The sequence below is a fragment of the Cornus florida genome, unplaced genomic scaffold, assembly GCF_030987335.1.
Source record: "Cornus florida cultivar Cherokee Brave unplaced genomic scaffold, ASM3098733v1 CherokeeBrave_3.0.0_Hap2_Chr09, whole genome shotgun sequence".
NCBI classification, from domain to species: Eukaryota; Viridiplantae; Streptophyta; class Magnoliopsida; order Cornales; family Cornaceae; genus Cornus; species Cornus florida.
Genome location: NW_026775579.1, coordinates 68,594,415 through 68,612,450, shown reverse-complemented (window position 1 = coordinate 68,612,450; position 18,036 = coordinate 68,594,415). Strand labels below are relative to the sequence as shown.

Sequence of the window (18,036 nt, the reverse complement as noted above, 5' to 3'; positions counted from 1 at the left end):
ATTATAAAATTGTAAATCATTTTTAATTTTTATATCATATATATATATATATATATATATATATATATATAGTTATTTTACTACTTTGTCCCAATAGTGTTTTTATTTTAAATGAACAAATACTATTTAATACTTTGTTTGTGATCATATGTGTATAAAATTAATTTTTCTTAAAAGAAAATGTTAAACACTTTAAAATGTGTTTATATTATTTTCAAAATTACTAGATAGGTTTGTTTTAGAAATATTTAAAAGTATCTAAGAAGTATCGTGGAACTGTCATGAAGTGTTCAAAATAATAAAAATTTATTTTTATTTACGGGCACATTTATAAAGTATTGGACCCGTGTCCGAGGATTATTTGACGAGTGTCGGTGTTTGACACAAACACAATACACATGCGGCTCTTTTGTAGAAGCGTCCGTGCTTCATAGATTATTCAATTAATAGTTTCCAACAAATTAATCACAAGTAATGATGTGAAAATTTTGAGACTTCAAGTGAGGTATTAAAATCATTAAACCAATCTGACCTCTGGTGTATTAAGGCTTGAAGCAGCTGATCTTATTCATAATATTATCAGTTCGCACAAATTGCATAGTATCATTGTAAAAATCACCAATCGGGTATTTTTCCTCCAAAAATTATCACGACGCCGATTTTGTCATTGCAATTTTGTTTAATATATGAATACATAAGTTTTACTGCATGCGACGATAAGGCTTGAACTCTATGCATCATGAAGCATCATGTTTTAGAATCGATTCTTTTTAGGTGTAAACAAATTTTTAGGGGCCACAATCGCGTACAGAGTTTGAGGGGGCGCCTTGTACGAATTCCATAAATTAGTAAGGATAAAGTCCTGGACACTTAGGTTATCGAGAACAAAATTTATTAAAAAAGGCGACAAAATTTTTCTATTGTGACCTAGGGAGATTACGACCTATCTAACTGCGAAGTGTACTATTTTCAATCCCAAGAAATACAATAACCAAAGTCTTGTGTACTGAACTTGTTCCTTGGTGTGTAGGGAGTAATATACGCGATTTCTATTTCAATCGTTGGATGAAAAATATACGCGATTTCTATTTCAGTCGTTCGACGACGATTGAAATTGACAACTACAATTCAACGACTGAAATTAATAATTACTATATTATATATTTCTGGTTTTTTAAAACTCCAAAAACCACTCAATTTCAGTGTTCTAAATAAAATAAAATACCTTAATTCCGCTATTTAGATTGTATATATGCTCAAGTCATTCTTGTTAGTTCAAAAATATTAGTATCCTATTTTAGTGGGCATTAAGTCTTTTAATATACAAGAATGACAACTTAGTTAAAATTATTATTATTATCATTATTATTATTATATATACATATTTGTAATTTCTCTTACTTGACCATACATTTAGTTTGTGCAATGTCACATATGGTCTGTATTTAACCATACATTTAGTTTGTGCAATGTCACATATGGTCTGTGATGATGACTTTTATTTAGTGTGATAAGAAGTACGTCGCTATTGCTTACACTTGCACAAGTCCAAAGGGTAAAAGGTTATGGTGTGCTAACCACTTTATTTTCCTTTTATATTTGTATTCTATTCAAAATATAGGTGATTGTGTCAAAATATATATATATATATATTCTATTCTCAATTAAGGTATTTTATTTTATTTAGAACACTGAAATTGAGTGATTTTTAGAGTCTTAAAAAACCAAAAACACATAATATAGTAGTTTTTAATTTCAGTTGTTAGATGAAATACAATGACTAAAATAGAAATTGTGTATATTGTTCCCTACACACTTAAGAGCAACTGAACGGGACTGTATATATGTGTGCGCGCGCACGTATGTGCTATATTTGATCAGCCAATTTTGTTCAATAGTAGTCAATTAGTAGGCCACCTTTTAGGAAGGTGCAAATCAAAGGTGTCTACACAAAATGCAAAGTTTTGCTATGGTTGACCTCTACAAGAGAATTAAGACAAAAATGACTTGGTCACTAAGCCAACTATATAAATGCATGTTTATGTCATGCATGATTCATGATGTTATAAGGACCACTTTTCATGTGACCCCACTTCATATTTTTCCCAGGAAATTCTTCAATCTTATTTCTAAGCCGCCATGATGAAATGAAACAGCCAAGAACATGCAGTGCCAAAACTTGCTTGCTCTCCAAGCCTATTACTTGTGTATAAATAGCTTCTTCAAGCCCTCCCAAAACGTTATCATCACAAAATCCAATTTGTCAAAAGAATCCATTTCTCACACACAATTTCACCATACCGGCTTTATTTTTCCGGCCATGTCTTTAGCCGGAGCTGAGTTTGCTGAAGCTTACGTGATGCGACAAATCCACAAGGAGAAAATGAAGAGAACATCAAAGGAGGAGGCCAAAAGGGAGGTAAATATTGCAGACCGTGACAGTGAAAATCCACAAGGCTGCTTCTTTTATATGTTCAAGAAGATACATCCGACCGACGTGCCATCATCGCCAAGATGTGGCAGGGGAGAAGCTGTGAATTAAATTATATGGATTTGTTTTGTGTAATCAGTACTATTGGTTTGTTATGAAGATGGCAAGCCTGAGTATCAAGTATTTGTACTCTTAGCTTGGAAAGAAAACCCTAGTTTGTAATGAAATTGTGTGTAATATATTGTTTTTAGATCTTGATATATTCTTTTTTCATTCGAAGGATTGGAGTCCTCTATTCAATCACAAAAGGCTAAACTTTGTATGTGTTACCTTAGCATTTGGGTTGTATATATATACATATATATATATGGTGTACTAATTAGCTGCCATATTTTATAGTGCAAAACTGATTTATACATTTTGCAGTAATTTGTTTTGAACCATCCCTTTTTTTATATAAAATAAATTAGCATTTTTTAAGGATAAAGAACAATTAAATATCTATCCAAAATCATAGAGTTAGCAATGACAGAATAAAGATAACTACCATAGAGAAAGGGTTTCACTACAATTGAAATATGGTCTAGATGAATTGAACCATCAAATGACTTATGGTTCAGCACTATTTAACAATTTGAGGAAAAATACATTAATGCCCCTGCATATCATCATTAATTCTATGGACAAAAAGGGTTGTCATTAACCCATTAATAATTCTGGCACAAGTTGGGAGCCTCTTTCAACTAAATTAACTATACACACACACTAGTATGACTGTATATGTGAGCATTACATCATGTTTCTTGTTAAGGGCATTTTAGAAAGACCATTGCCCAAAGACATTTTTTGTTCAGGAGGATTGCAGAATAAAGATCACTACTATAGCTATGACAATGATGACACCCCACATATGAAGATATCTTTATGTTTTGCAGTATTGTATTCAACAGCCCCCAAAAATAAAATAATAAATAAAAATGGAAGAAGAAGAAGAAGAAGAAGAAGACAAGCAAGCTTTATAAAACATTCTTGTGTGTCAAATTAAATGAAAAAATGCATGCTCCTTTGTAGGAGTAAATTATACACTTTATTAATGTATATTTCATCAACAGTGTAACCTAGTAGAATAAATCTTGACGATGTAAGCTCTGCCAAGCTACAAGAAGTGAAAAATGGTCATCCTAATCCGTTAGGCGGACCAGGAGAGGCACTCCCTCTGCCTAAATAGGCTTTTTTCCACCTCGATTCCTGATTGAATGAAAAGAAGAGCTAAAATTTAGCACATTTTGTTTGTGAAATTAGGTTCAACTTGCAATTCCTTTTATTACCACCACCACAACAACAACAACAAACATAATTATAATAATAAATAAATAAATAAACAAAACCTTGAAACACAATTTCAACCAATTTCTCACATCAAATAATCCACTTAAAAAGGGGTTTTGTCACATTTGCTGTGTGAGGAGGTTCTCTAGTCTCCCTTTTGTTGGATTTATCCTACTGCTGAACTCACTTGATCCAATTTTCAGTATATGCATGACTACTGTAAGAAGCACCTTACTTCCCCAATTCATGGTTATATTGGAAGATATGCCAATTCATGGTTATATTGGAAGATATGCATGACTAAGTACCAATGTACATGATAAACAAAACTTATAATAGCATACAATTCTGCACAATTACATAATTATACGTGAAGAATAAGATCACGGCCATTTTCATTGCCTCATACAAAATGAGAAAGCTTGAGCAAGATATATTACCTATCAGGATTATTCAACATGATGCCTCAATTGAAAATTTGAAAAAGGGAAAAAGAAATGTTAAATTAAGGATATATATCAACACATTTGAAATTAGACAGCCAGCTGGAAATTTAATCCATGTTTTTCTCAGTAGTACACCATATGGATAGAAGAAAAGAGTACCTACTCACTGCCATGCTATGCCGCCAAGTCATTTGCTTTTTGGAAAACAGATTCAGTTTCTAGGTATTAAATCATCAAGTCACAAAGGAGGATGTCGTGATCTTAAGCACATATTTCTGCTGTCAATTAGGCCTTGTTAACCACAAATAATTCGCCAACTTCATCTGAATAAGGGAGTACATATTTCTCAAAGAACTTCTTATCAGTCATCCCACATACAGTCATCAAACTCGGATTTTTAAGAAGCAAATTCCTGCTTTCCAAAGCCTCCAGAACTCTTAGCCGTGGCTTAAGCCTATTCTCAACACTGAAAGTAAGTACGAATGGGTAATTAATAACATATGAGATATCACATTTGCCAGTGCTAAGCAAAAACTGCGTTGACGCCTTAATTTTGCTCTCTGACACAGCAAACACCTGAGGGTATCTCCTAAAAACTGACAAAATGTCATCTTCCGAAAACCCCAAACTCTTAAAGACCTCCAATTTCAACTCCCAATTCTCTCTAGTCATCGAACTAATAGCCCGAATCGCATGAACAAACATCTTAGACTTCCTGTCAATGCCCATCTCATCAACCCTCTTGGCAATTTCTCTAATCCTCGTCGGTTTATGCAAGAAAAGTCTTGGGAAATTATAGACCTGTTGGGTTATTTGCGACGAACTAATACCACAGCTTTTCATAAATTCAATGTTGGGTATCATAGTTTTGGCCAAATCACGCGTAAAAAACCACCCACTTTTCTTTAAAACCCTAGACACATCATCCATATTCGAACCCAAAACACTCTTCAATGCTAAAATCGACGGGCCAAGCCGATTATCAACGCTACACGTTAGAGGCTGTGGGTCATTCGAAACAAATTCCACAACATCACTAGAAGAAAAACCCAAGTCTTGAAAAAACTTGAGTTTCGGTTTGATGGAGCGCAGATTTGCAGAGAGAATTCTAGGCATGCGTTTGATGAGAAGCTCGAGATGGGTATCCGAAAAACCACTTTCCTGGAGAAATGAAAGAATCGAATCCGTCTCTTCAGGCCTTTTCACATACTTTACGACGGAAGAGACTTTCGAAGCAGTTTCAGGGGAAAATTTGTGTCTATCAATCAAGTAATCGGCCACCGCAATGGGGGTTTCTGGAGAGGAAGAGATGAAGAGGAGAGAGAGAAGAGAGATTGGGGTTTTGTTGAGATGTGAAGTGTTGTTGAGAGAGAGTGAGATAAGACTTTTGCAGATATATATAGTCCTCATTTCTTGAAGATACATACACATATAATATGCTATCAATCAAAGCGAAGAGTATAGGGATAAGCACTTGCCTGTAAAGCGCGGAGCTTCATAGATTTGCAGTGCTTCGATTTTCTCTCTATATCATTCTGGATCTCTCTCTGGTTGTCTGAGAGTGTTTGAATGATGAACCCTAAACCTAGTTCGAGCTCTTTATCATGTTTGGTTCTTCAAAGTGTTCGATTGAGTGAAAGTCCTAGCCCAAGAATTAGGTGGGCTGGTGCTCTACAGTGGCCCAAAGTTGAAGGATAGGAGATAGAATCTGGAATTGGGGCATCTCACGAAAACACAGAAAAATAATATCTAGTGTTTTCAATTTTTATTTTGTTCCTAAATTTTTTTAATTAATTCAATGAAATTAATTAATATTATGAATATATATATATATATAGGGTTTGGGATTTGGGTTCCAAACCAGAATCAAACTAAAATTTAATAACCAACTCAAAACTAAATAATTGATTAGATATACTAAAACTAAATAATTTGAAATAAAATAAAATTCATGCACCATAATTCTGAAATAAACTCTAAATCTAAAATTATGGGAAAATTAAAAATAAAAATAAAAAATTCTATCACACCAGAGTATTTAGATGCCAAAGTAGATCAAATAAATAATTCAGAATGAACAATAATAAATAATTCAATTACAAAACCTAAAAGTGTTTTACTTGTTGTCATTAATTATTTATGAAGACCACTAGTTAAATAACATTGACTATGATCATTATTAAACTAAGATAACAGCTACAACTTTAAGCCATTCTACCATTTATACCCAATCACTATTTCATCCGGATTCGATGTAGGACAAATCTCTCTTTGTAACATTTGGGGTCTTTAACTCTCAAGTCCCCTAAACGATTCAGAGACTGGTAGAGAAAAGGAGAAAAGAAAAATCAAATATTGTCGAGTTCTCGATAAATGTTTCGAGACAAGTAAAGAAGAAAATAAAAGAAAATACTATTATTTTCAAACAATAGCAATGGATGTTAAGGCCAAATAGGTATCAATATTGTTATCATCAATACACGCAAATCTTCTTAAAAACAACCATATCCAACTTATTTTTAGTTCTAATTTTCACTTGGTAGTCTTGTTCCATGGGAAAATTGTCGTGTGGGGTTGAATTTAATTAATCTCTTAATGCCAATTTACCACCACCTCAAAATGATAGGAATTTTTTGAGACTCTTCAAATGAAGTATTAATCTGAACTCCAGTGTATACCCATTCACATGTGATGATGCCAAGTTCTCAAAATTGTCGTTTGAGACTTGTGTACTCTCTTTAGACCCGCAACAACCAAAGTCAGCCTGGAGCTAGCCCTTTATATAGGGTGTGTGTGTGTGTGTGTATCTTTCTTTATATGATATATTTGATGATGCCAATTTTGTCCAATATATAACAGTCAATTAATACGCAACCTATTAGGAACGTGCAATGGTGTCTAACACAAAATGCAAAATTGTCAAAAGGATATCGTTGAGTCTACAAGAGCAATAGGCCAAAAATGACTTGATCACTAAGCCAACTTTATGCATGTTTATGTCATGCACGAACACTTTCATGTGACCCCACTACATATTTTTCCCAAGAAAGTCTTCAATCTTATTTCTAAGCCGCCATGAAATGAAACAGCCAAGAACATGCAGTGACAAAACTTGCTTGCTCTCCAAGCCTATACTTGTGTATAAATGGCTTCTTTAAGGCCTCCCAAAACATTATCATCACAAAATCAATCCAATTGTCACAAGACATCCATTTCTCACACACAATTTCACTGTACCGGCTTTATTTTTCCGGCCATGTCTTTAGCCGGTGCTGATCTTGCTGAAGTTTACATGATGCGAAAAATCCACAAGGAGAAGATGAAGAGAACATCAAAGAAGGCCAAAAGGGAGGTAATTGCAGATCATGAAAGTGAAAATCCACAAGGTTGCTACTTTTCGATCTTCAAGAAGATACATCCGACCGTCGTGCCATCGCCAAGACATGACAGAGTAGAAGCTGTGAGATTAGACCATTTATAAGCTTCAGATGAATTAAATTATATGGTTTTGTATTGTGTAATCACTGTTGGTTTGTTATAAAGATGGCAAGCCCGAGTATCAAGTATCTGTCCTCTTAGCCCGAGTATCAAGCCAATAATGCCATTGCTCAACAACTGGGAGTTGTCACGATCTTCATTTGGTGTCCTACATAACATTTATAGTATTAGACTAAAAACATATTCTCTACATTTAAAAATAAATAAATAAATAAATCAAAAACATATTAAGTTTAGTAGGATTATGAACTACCTTAAGGTGACATGACTAGGAAAGGATTCTAGCCCCACAACCATTCCATCATCAATATAAACATTGACTCTGTTGTCATTTACAGATTTACTAGAAGCATTGCCTTCATACCATGGTACTTTCTTATGAAAATCAATTGAAAATTGTCAGCAAAATAGTTCTTTGAACGCATCATACGTCATATTCGTCTTTATAGCAATAGCTTCCACCTATGTACCTAATGCTTCTATTTTCTTTTATTACTTTTTCTCTGCTATAGTGACAAAAGCAAACAACATCTAAACTTCTCTTTCCATATCTATTCAAGGTTTTCTGCCATCATAATAAATAAAAATAAAAAATAAAAAAAAAAAAAGAAGAAAGGAAAAACACACTCAATCACCATTTTCACGGTTCGGTTCGGTTATGGTTCAAAAACATGGAACCGTCTACAAACGGATTGGTTACGATTTGAGGTTCTACAAGACCAAACTGAACCGAACCGAACCGTTTTATAAATTGTATATATATTTATATATTTCGTATTATATTTTGTATTATATAAATAATAAAATAATAAGATTAGCTCTTTAACCACACAAATATATATCATAATATATAATAAAAATTATATTATAATAGAAAATTATATTATATATAATATATATTTTTAATTGTATATATATATTAGATTAAATTATAAAAAACCCTAAAACTATGAAACCCAACCAAACCAAACCCTTTTTTTATGGTTTGGTTTGGTTCAGTTCCATTGGAACATGGTTTGGTTCGGTTCCAATTTTTATGGAACCTTTATAAATGGTTGGGTTCCAAAATATTCTCAAACCAGTCCAATTCGAACCGCGTGCACCCCGAAGCCGAACACAAGCTATAAAAGTAGTAACCTGGGGTATGCTATAAAAGAGAGAACAGTTATAAAATGGGATTTAGAATATCTATCCAAAATCATGAGTTAACAACGGCTTATATGATGAAAGTTATTACTTTTGTCCATCTTTTTCATCATTGCTCAAAGACATTTTTAGTTCAGAAGGATTGCAGAATAAAGATCACTGTCATAGAGAAAGGGTTTCACTACAATTGAAATTTGGTCTCAAATGAACCACCAAATGACTTATGGCTCAGGACTATTTAACAATTTGAGAAAGAACTAAATTTTGAGGAAAAATACTTTAATGCCCCTGCATATCATCATTAATTCTATGGACAGAAAGGGAATTAATAATTCTGGCACAAGTTGGGAGCATCTTTCAACTAAATTAACTACATATGTGTATATATATATATATATATATATATATATATATATATATATATATCACACACATAGTACTATGACTGTATATGTGAGCATCACATCATGTTTCTTGTTAAGGGCATTTTAGAAAGACCATTGCCAAAAGACATTTTTAGTTCAGGAGGATTGCAGAATAAAGATCACTGCTATAGAGAAAGACAGGATAAGGAGAAATCTCTTGGGATCTTTACTCATCCACTCACCTTCCAAAGTAAAATGTGAAGAATTCATTATAGGAGAATGCCAGTATGAGTTTTTGTTAGAACAATAAATAAATAGACTAATAATTTGGGAACAGGTTAGATTGAATTTTGGTGTGGTCAATGGACTGGTTGAAACCACTTCATACAAGTATTTAAGGACAAATTAAATGAAAAATGCATGATCCTCTATTGGGGGGACATTTCAATAGAATTTAGAATGTTATAGGAGTAAATTATGCACTTTACTAATGTATATTTCATCGACAGTGTAACCTACTAGAATAAATCTTGACGAGGTAAGCTCAGACAAATTATAAGAAGTGAAAAATGGTCATCCTCATCTGTAAGGCGACCCAGGATAGGCACCCTCACTGCCTAAGTAGGCTTTTTTTCCACCTTGATTCTAGATTGAATGAAAAAATAGCTAAAAATTGGCACATTTTGTTTGTGAAATTAGGTTCAACTTGCAATTCCTTTTATTACCACCACCACCACAACAAAACAAAACAAAACCTTGAAATTTAATTTCAACCAATTTCTCACATCAAATAATCCACTTAAAAAGGGGTTTTGTCACATTTGCTGTGTGAGGAGGTTCTCTAGTCTACCTTTTGTTGGATTTATCCTACTGCTGAACTCACTTGATCCAATTTTCAGTATATGCATGACTACTGTAAGAAGCACCTTACTTCCCCAATTCATGGTTGTATTGGAAGATATGCATGACTACTGTAAGTACCAATGTACATGATAAACAAAACTTATAATAGCATACAATTCTGCACAATGACATAATTATACGTGAAGAATAAGATCACGGCCATTATCATTGCCTCATACAAAATGAGAAAGCTTGGGCAAGATATATTACCTATCAGGATTATTCAACATGATGCCTCAATTGAAAAATTGAAAAAGGGAAAAAGAAATGTTAAATTAAGGATATATTTCAACACATTTGAAATTAGACAGCCAGCTGGAAAATTAATCCATGTTTTTCTTAGTACACCATATGGATAGAAGAAAAGAGTACCTACTTACCTGCCATGCTATGCCTCGAAGTCATTTGCTCTCTGGAAAAAAAAATTCAGTCTCAGCCTGCCCCTAGGTAAGTCATAAAAGATATCATGATCTTAAGCACATATTTCTGCTTTCAACGAGGCCTTGTAGCCACAAATAATTCGCCAACTTCATTTGAATGAGGGACCACATATTTCTCAAAGAACTTCTTATCAGTCATCTTGCATACAGTCCCCAAACTCGGCTTTTTAAGAAGCAAATTCCTGCTTTCCAAAACCTCCAGAACTCTTAGCCGTGGCTTAGTCCTATTCTCAACACTGTAACAAAGTAATTCTGGGTTATTAACAACATACGATATATCACATTTGCCTGTGCGAAGGAAAAGCTGTGTTGTCTCCTTAATTTTCCTCTCTGACAGACCAAATAACTGAGGCGCTCTCCTAAAAACTGACAAAATGTCATCTTCCGAAAACCCCAAACTCTTAAACACCTCCAATTTCAACTCCCATTTCTCTTTAGTCATCGAACTAATAATCCGAATCGCTTCAAGAAACATCTTAGACTTCCTGTCAAAGCCCATCTCATCAACCCTCTTCACATTTTCTCTAATTCTCGTTGGTTTAAGAAAGCAAAATGTTGGGGAATTATAGACACGTCGAGTTATTTGCGATGAACTAATGCCACAGCTCTTCAAAAATTCAATATTGGGTATCATAGTTTTTGCCCAATCCTGGCTCAAATTATGCCCAGATCTCTTTAAAACCCTAGACACGTCCATATTCGAAACCAAAACGCTCTTCAATGCTAAAATCGATGGGCCCAGCTGACTATCAACGCGAGTTAGAATCCGAGGGTCAGACGAAACAATTTGCACAATATCGCTAGAAGAAATACCCAATTCTTGAAAAAACTTGAATTTGGGTTTGATGGAAAGCTCAAGATTTGCAGAGAGAAGTTGAGGCGCGTGTTTGATGACACGCTCGAGATTGGTATCCGAAAAACCACTTTCCTCGAGAAATGACAGAATCGAATCGATCGTTTCAGGCCTTTTTAGATTGGGGCTTCTTGGAGAGAAAGAGACTTTCGAAGCAGTTTCAGGAGAAAATTTGTGTCTCTCAATCAAGTAATCAGCCACCGCATTGGGGCTTTTTGGAGAGGAAGAGAAGAAGAGGAGAGAGAAAAGAGAGATTGGGGTTTTGTTGAGATGTGAAGAATTGTTGAGAGAGAGTGAGATGAGACTCTTGCAGATGTATATAGTCCTCATTTCTTGAAGATGCACACACATATACTAATATGTTATCAATCAAAGCGAAAAGTGTAGAGATGAGTACTTGCCTGTAAAGTGGGGAGCTTCTCCTACTCTCTCTGATTCTCAGAGAACAGTGTGCCCTAACCCTAGTTCGAGCTCTGTAAGTTAGGCTCATTTCCAAATAAAAAATAAATTATTAGGCCTTTAGCTGACTGGGTCTAAGAAGTAAAGCTTAATGGGCCAAGTAATAACTAGGCCCATCAACCTCTCTCGCTCTCTACGCGATCCCGAAAACTGCCTCCACAATTAAGCCACATGATCCCTTAATATTATCATTATTCATAGTAATTATATAATTTAAAAAATAATATATTTGATTCGGTTCGGTTCCAAAGGATCTGAAAACGAACCGTTACTCAACGGTTCTATAAATTTAAACTAAAACTGGACTCATGAGGAACCGGAATCGAAGCACTGATTCAGTTCGATTCCGATCGATTCTCCAATTCCACTAGTTCTTTGTACATTTAATTTAAACTAAGTCCTTTTTATACACCGGACGGTGCATAGAATAGGATGATATTCAATATCTTTTTATATGAAGGGAAATTATGGTATAAAAAATATTAGAACTAAATTTTGTATGATGTAGGGCTAAAGTGCAAAAAAAATCCTCCTAAATTATGTCCAAATTTACAAATAAGCCCCTTAAATATTTTTTGTGCATAAAACCCCTGAGTTATCACATTTAGTTGCAAAATACTCCATTGCCTTGACTATTTTTCATTAAATGACTATTGTACCCTTTCTTGTTGAATTACATTTAATCTATTTTTCTTGTTGAAATAAATTACAAAAAAAATTCATAATAATTTGATGAAATATTCTCTATTAAATTTGTATAATTTTGACTTTTATTTTGAAATTAACTATTTAAATAAAAATCTTAAGTAGAATATTTTCAAATAACTTAAGTAATTTCCTAATTTTTTATGAATATATTGCATAAAAAAAGATATTTTTTATTTACGTAATTTGTTAATATTGCATAAAAAAGAAGATTTTTTTTACACAATTTTTTTTTAAGTGAGTATAAAAAAATTTTATTAAATAAGTTAATCATTTTAAAAAAATGGTAGCTACTAATCTATTTATTATTTTCCATTTTTATGGTAAATTGATACGGATTATAAAATTAAGGTAAATGGTATAATTAATTTTTGAATAAGAGAAAATATAATAGAAATAATTTAATAAGAAATGACAATTTAAATAAGAAAGAGTAAAATAGTGATGAGTTTGTCCTTAATTGCAACAAATTAATAGTTCAGTAAGACAATCTTTAGTTCAAGGGGTTATCTGTAAAATGGCCCTAGTTAAGTGGTTTTATGCACCTTATCTTGTAGGGATTCTATTATAATTTTATTTTTAGAAAAAAAGGAAATGGAATGTCAGTGGAGCGCCAATATTAACTCTTTTTTATCTTTTTATTTTTATTATTTTTTTATAATCATGCCAATTTTTTCCAATGTACAACAGGCAACCTTTTAAGAATGTGCAATGGTGTCCAAAAATGACTTGGTCACCAAGCCAACTTTCCTTGTAAAAATAACCAATTGGGATTTAAAAAAAAAAAACACGATCTCTAGTAATGAATCAAACCATGCTATGATACCACTGTTGGGAAACGTGCAAGTTTTAAAAACTTTATGAGGGATTTTTAAATATAGATCTTGATTTATCACATAGAGACAAGTTTTATGCAAAAATAAAATATGATGTATTATTCAATTAATAGATTGAATACTTACATCAAGGTTTGAGTAAATCTTGGATTTCTCCTCTAAAGTGAATGTTTTCATTTATTGTAGATCCCTTTGTTAGATGACATCTCCTTGTATCTCCATCTTCATGGTAATAGTTTTGTCTTTACGAATCACCCATAAGCCTCTATGAATGACGTTGGAAAACTAGACTTGTGGGAGCCTCCATCAGATGAGAAAGCAAACCCTAAAATCTAGAGAGAAAAAAAATATATTCCTTTTTATTTTTTTCCAAAAATCTCACCTAAAATATACATGAACCCATGTATATATAGGTAAACATAAAAATAAGAAAAAGAAACAATAAATCCTTTTCAATCTCTAATTCACATATTTCAAATCTAATAAGATTCCAATATCAAGTTGGGCTATGAGTGAGAATCCTATTGGGCTTATTATTTTCTTAGCTACAATGAATTAATAATTGGCCCGGTCCATGGACCCAATTAAATTAATTCATTAATTAATTTCTGCTCCACTAAAAGAAATTAATTGAACTTCAATTAAATAATAAATAACCTCTAAGTCAATGTTGCACTTTGACCCCTCTATGCATAATTAGTTATCGGATAAATAAAGCCATCAATCTGACCATTTTATTAATATATTTATTTTGGTACTTTTGATTATATCCGGTTTGATCACAATAAAACATTTGTTTGACAAAAATAATAATTTAAATAAATAAATATATAATAAATTATTTTATCTAAAAACACACGAAGGCCTTTGAATTTACTTTATGATCAACTATAACCAATACAAAATAAATACAAGTAGCAATAATATAAATATTGAAAATATAACCCTCTAACTATTAATTACATACTTACCCAAAGTGCCAGTCTAAGGATTCCGAAGATTCCGCCGAACAAATTAAAGTAATTACTAATTAATAAAAGAGTCTATACTTCCCTCGTACTTAAGAGTAAAAAATTATAATGGTGATAGGGAGCAATTGCATATGACGACTCTCGCAATATATCTCAACCTAACGCGGATCTAGTTCAAGTTTTAGTTAATAATGAGTCCATCCATAATTACCGACTATGAACTATTTATGATTACTATTTATATTCATGTATTGATCACCATCACATACATGTATAAATATCTCTTGTAATCAAGTGGACACTATCAATTCCATAATGAATCGAAACATAATACATTGAATTCATTAATTGTATAAAGCATAAATATTTCAGATATCTTAGGAACATATGTCACTTTAATCCAATTAGAAATTCGCTATGTCAGGGCATATAAATCCCATCATTGTGCACTTTTCAGTCCTTTATACTGTATATATATATATATATATATATATATATATATATATATACTCTTTATATGATATATTTTGTTCAATAGTAGTCAATTAGTAGGCCACCTTTTAGGAAGGTGCAAATCAAAGGTGTCTACACAAAATGTAGAGTTTTTCTATGGCTAACCTCGACAAGAGAATTAAGCCAAAAAATGACTTGCTCACTAAGCCAACTATATAAATGCATGTTTATGTCATGCATGATTCATGATGTTAAAAGGACCACTTTTCATGTGACCCCACTTTATATTTTTCCCAGGAAAGTCTTCAATCTTATTTCTAAGCCGCCATGATGAAATAAAACAGCCAAGAATGACCGGTCCTTTACAAGGGTCGCGATACCAAGTCAAGCTTAAAGAGTTGTGAATTTAGGAGGTGGCCAAGTTTTACATTTATAGAAAGTCACTACTACCTTTCTCTATATAAAATATAGATAGGGCGAGTAGGGATCGTCCCAAGGGATTTGATGGTGTATCGAATTGTGAAACTATGGTAATTAGGGTTAGTAGGTCGAGTGATCACACAATTGATTGGTTGGTTGATTATACTAAATGAGCTAAACTATAATAAAGCAATGCAATAAGATAAAGAGTAAGTAAGAAGGAAAGGTCTTGGGGTGTAGAGATCACCACCAAACAATACTATTCCAAACCATAATCAAGTGACTAATAAGGGAAATGAATGTGTTGCAACAATGTTGTGTGTGTAAAAGACATTCAATTGGTAAGGGTGACTCAACAAGTGCAAATTGTCTCAATCAACATGTGTGAGGTCACAATACATCTATTGGTAGAGGAATATATTGTCTAAACATCATGTGAAGATAACAAAATAACAATTCAAGTCATTGAACCTTTCATTAAGCTCATAGTCTAAGCAATCCATAAGGATGATTTAGTTAAACATGCATTATCTAAACATCATGTGAGAGGTACAAAATATCTATTGGGAGAGGAATAAATTGTCTAAACACATGTGAAAGATACAATATATCATAACTAGTCATTAATCCTTCATTAAGCTCAAAATTCCATTACACCACAATATTAGAGCATATGCTTCTTGCATTCAAAAGCATGGAACATCAAAGAACAAGCATGAATTGTTTCCCCAACTAACACTACACTACTTAAAAGAGAAGCACAATCCATCAAGGAATAAGTATGAACCATCTAAAGACATAACAAGAGCATTACATTAAGAACTTCATATTTTGACAATCTCAAGATTAAAGGCATTAATACACATAGACATGCATCAATAACATTAAATCTAGAGGTGAGCATCTACTCTAGCATACATAGACATATAGATAGAGAAAATGATCAATTAGAAGCATTAATCCATAGAACTCAATGAATAATCAAGATCTTCATAAGTTCAAGAGTCAAAATATGCATTACAACACAAATCCCTCAAAATTACACAAGATTAGGTAAAGAAAGCATGTTTGGGGCTAACTCTAGCCCCAAAAGGATGTCTAGCCACTCATGATGATGAAGCTCAAACCCTCAAGGGCTAAATCCATGGTGAAAATCTGCTCCTTGATGATGAAGGTCTCCTCCAAAGGTTGTTCTAGCTTCCTCCCTTCTTCCTCTCCAAGAATAGCCTCCAAGATGATTTTCAATGTGTGACAAGAGACTCCCTCAAAAAGTGTATCATATTTCAAATACACCCCATGATGAGCTGTGGTCGTGCAAGGCATATTCTCCAATCATTGGATGAAGGACGGAATAAATGAGCTGGACTTTAACTTTTTCTCGCTGGAGGAAGTTCGATCGATCGAACCTTAACTTGGATCGATCGAAAATGGGTTCGATCGATCGAACTGCATCTTGGATCGATCGAAGTGGTCTGACTCCTTCGGATAATGACAAGGCTGGGATATTTTCAAGATATTTATGGGGAAAAAGACAAAAGTGGGTGGTAGGCGTACAACTGTGGATAATTTCAATCATTTGAATAGGACAAAATAGGGTTCGATCGATTGAAGGTGATGTTCGATCGATCGAACTTGGAATTTCAGCAAAGGCCAAGGTTGGATCTTTCGAGAAGTACTGTGATCGATCATAGATGTTCGATCGATCAAACTCTAAGTTGGATCGATCGAACTTTTCAGCTGCACAACTTGATTCCTTTTTGCTCCTTTCTTTCTCCACTTTGCTCCCTCCTTTGGTTTATCTCAGGATTGCTTCAATTAAGCTCTTATTTGGCTGAGTTAGCTAAATTTTGGGATTAGTGCCTGAAAATATAAATAACACGTAATAAGTCTAAAACGGCAAAGTAAGATAGATAAATGTACTAGAATGCTTAAGCTTAACGGGTTTAAATGCGCACTTTTCAGTGCTCATCAAAGAATATGCAGTGAAAAAACTTGTTTGCTCTCCAAGCCTATTACTTATGTATAAATAGCTTCTTCAAGCCCTCCCAAAACGTTATCATCACAAAATCCAATTTGTCAAAAGAATCCATTTCTCACACACAATTTCACCATACCGGCTTTATTTTTCCGGCCATGTCTTTAGCCGGAGCTGAGTTTGCTGAAGTTTACGTGATGCGACAAATCCATAGGGAGAAAATGAAGAGAACATTAAAGAAGGAGGCCAAAAGTGAGGAAAATATTGATGATCATGAAAGTGAAAATCCACAAGGTTGCTTCTCTCATATCTTCAAAAAGATACATCTGACCGACGTGCCATCATCACCAAGCTGTGGCAGAGAAGAAGCTGTGAGACTAGACCATTAATTTACAAGGTTCAACTGAATTAAATTATATGGATTTGTTTTGTGTAATCAGTACTGTTGGTTTGTTATAAAGATGGCAAGCCTGAGTATCAAGTATTTGTACTCTTAGCTTGGAAAGATACCCTTATTTTGTACTGAAATTGTGTGTAATATATTGTTTTTAGATCTTGATATATTATTTGTTCATTTGAAGATTTGGAGTCCTTTATTCAATCACAAAAGGCTAAACTTTGTATGCGTTACCTTAGCTTTTCGGTTGTATATATATATATATGGTGTACTAATTAGGTACCATATTTCATAGTGAAAAACTGATTTATACATTTTTGCAGTAATTTGTTTTGAACCCTCCTTTTTTTAATATAAAATCAATTAGCATTTTTTTAAGGATAATGTATTGAGTAACATGGGAAAACAC

General features: G+C 33.3%; 2 protein-coding genes across 10 annotated transcripts in view; both read right to left on the bottom strand.

Moving 5' to 3' along the window:
- Positions 1-4,491: 4,491 nt before the first annotated feature.
- Positions 4,492-5,616, bottom strand: LOC132272782 (transcription termination factor MTERF9, chloroplastic-like). The gene has a single exon (XM_059773875.1). It carries the CDS (start codon positions 5,614-5,616, stop codon positions 4,492-4,494), a length of 1,125 nt encoding a protein of 374 aa, XP_059629858.1.
- Positions 5,617-7,046: 1,430 nt separating this feature from the next.
- The window catches only part of LOC132274233 (uncharacterized), a 51,351-nt gene continuing 40,361 nt past the window's right edge, over positions 7,047-18,036 (bottom strand). For 5 of the 9 annotated variants that reach the window (XM_059775469.1, XM_059775472.1, XM_059775468.1 and 2 more), the window contains one exon: positions 7,859-12,003. In XM_059775469.1, the coding sequence (XP_059631452.1) occupies positions 10,611-11,762 (1,152 nt within the window). In that variant the 5' untranslated portion in view covers positions 11,763-12,003 and the 3' untranslated portion in view covers positions 7,859-10,610. The other 4 variants (XR_009470362.1, XR_009470364.1, XR_009470365.1 and 1 more) reach the window with 4 other exon arrangements.

What these genes read in the sequence shown, in the direction of transcription:
- LOC132272782 (XM_059773875.1), bottom strand. Translation starts at nt 5,616, where the DNA reads ATGAGGACTATATATATCTGCAAAAGTCTTATCTCACTCTCTCTCAAC.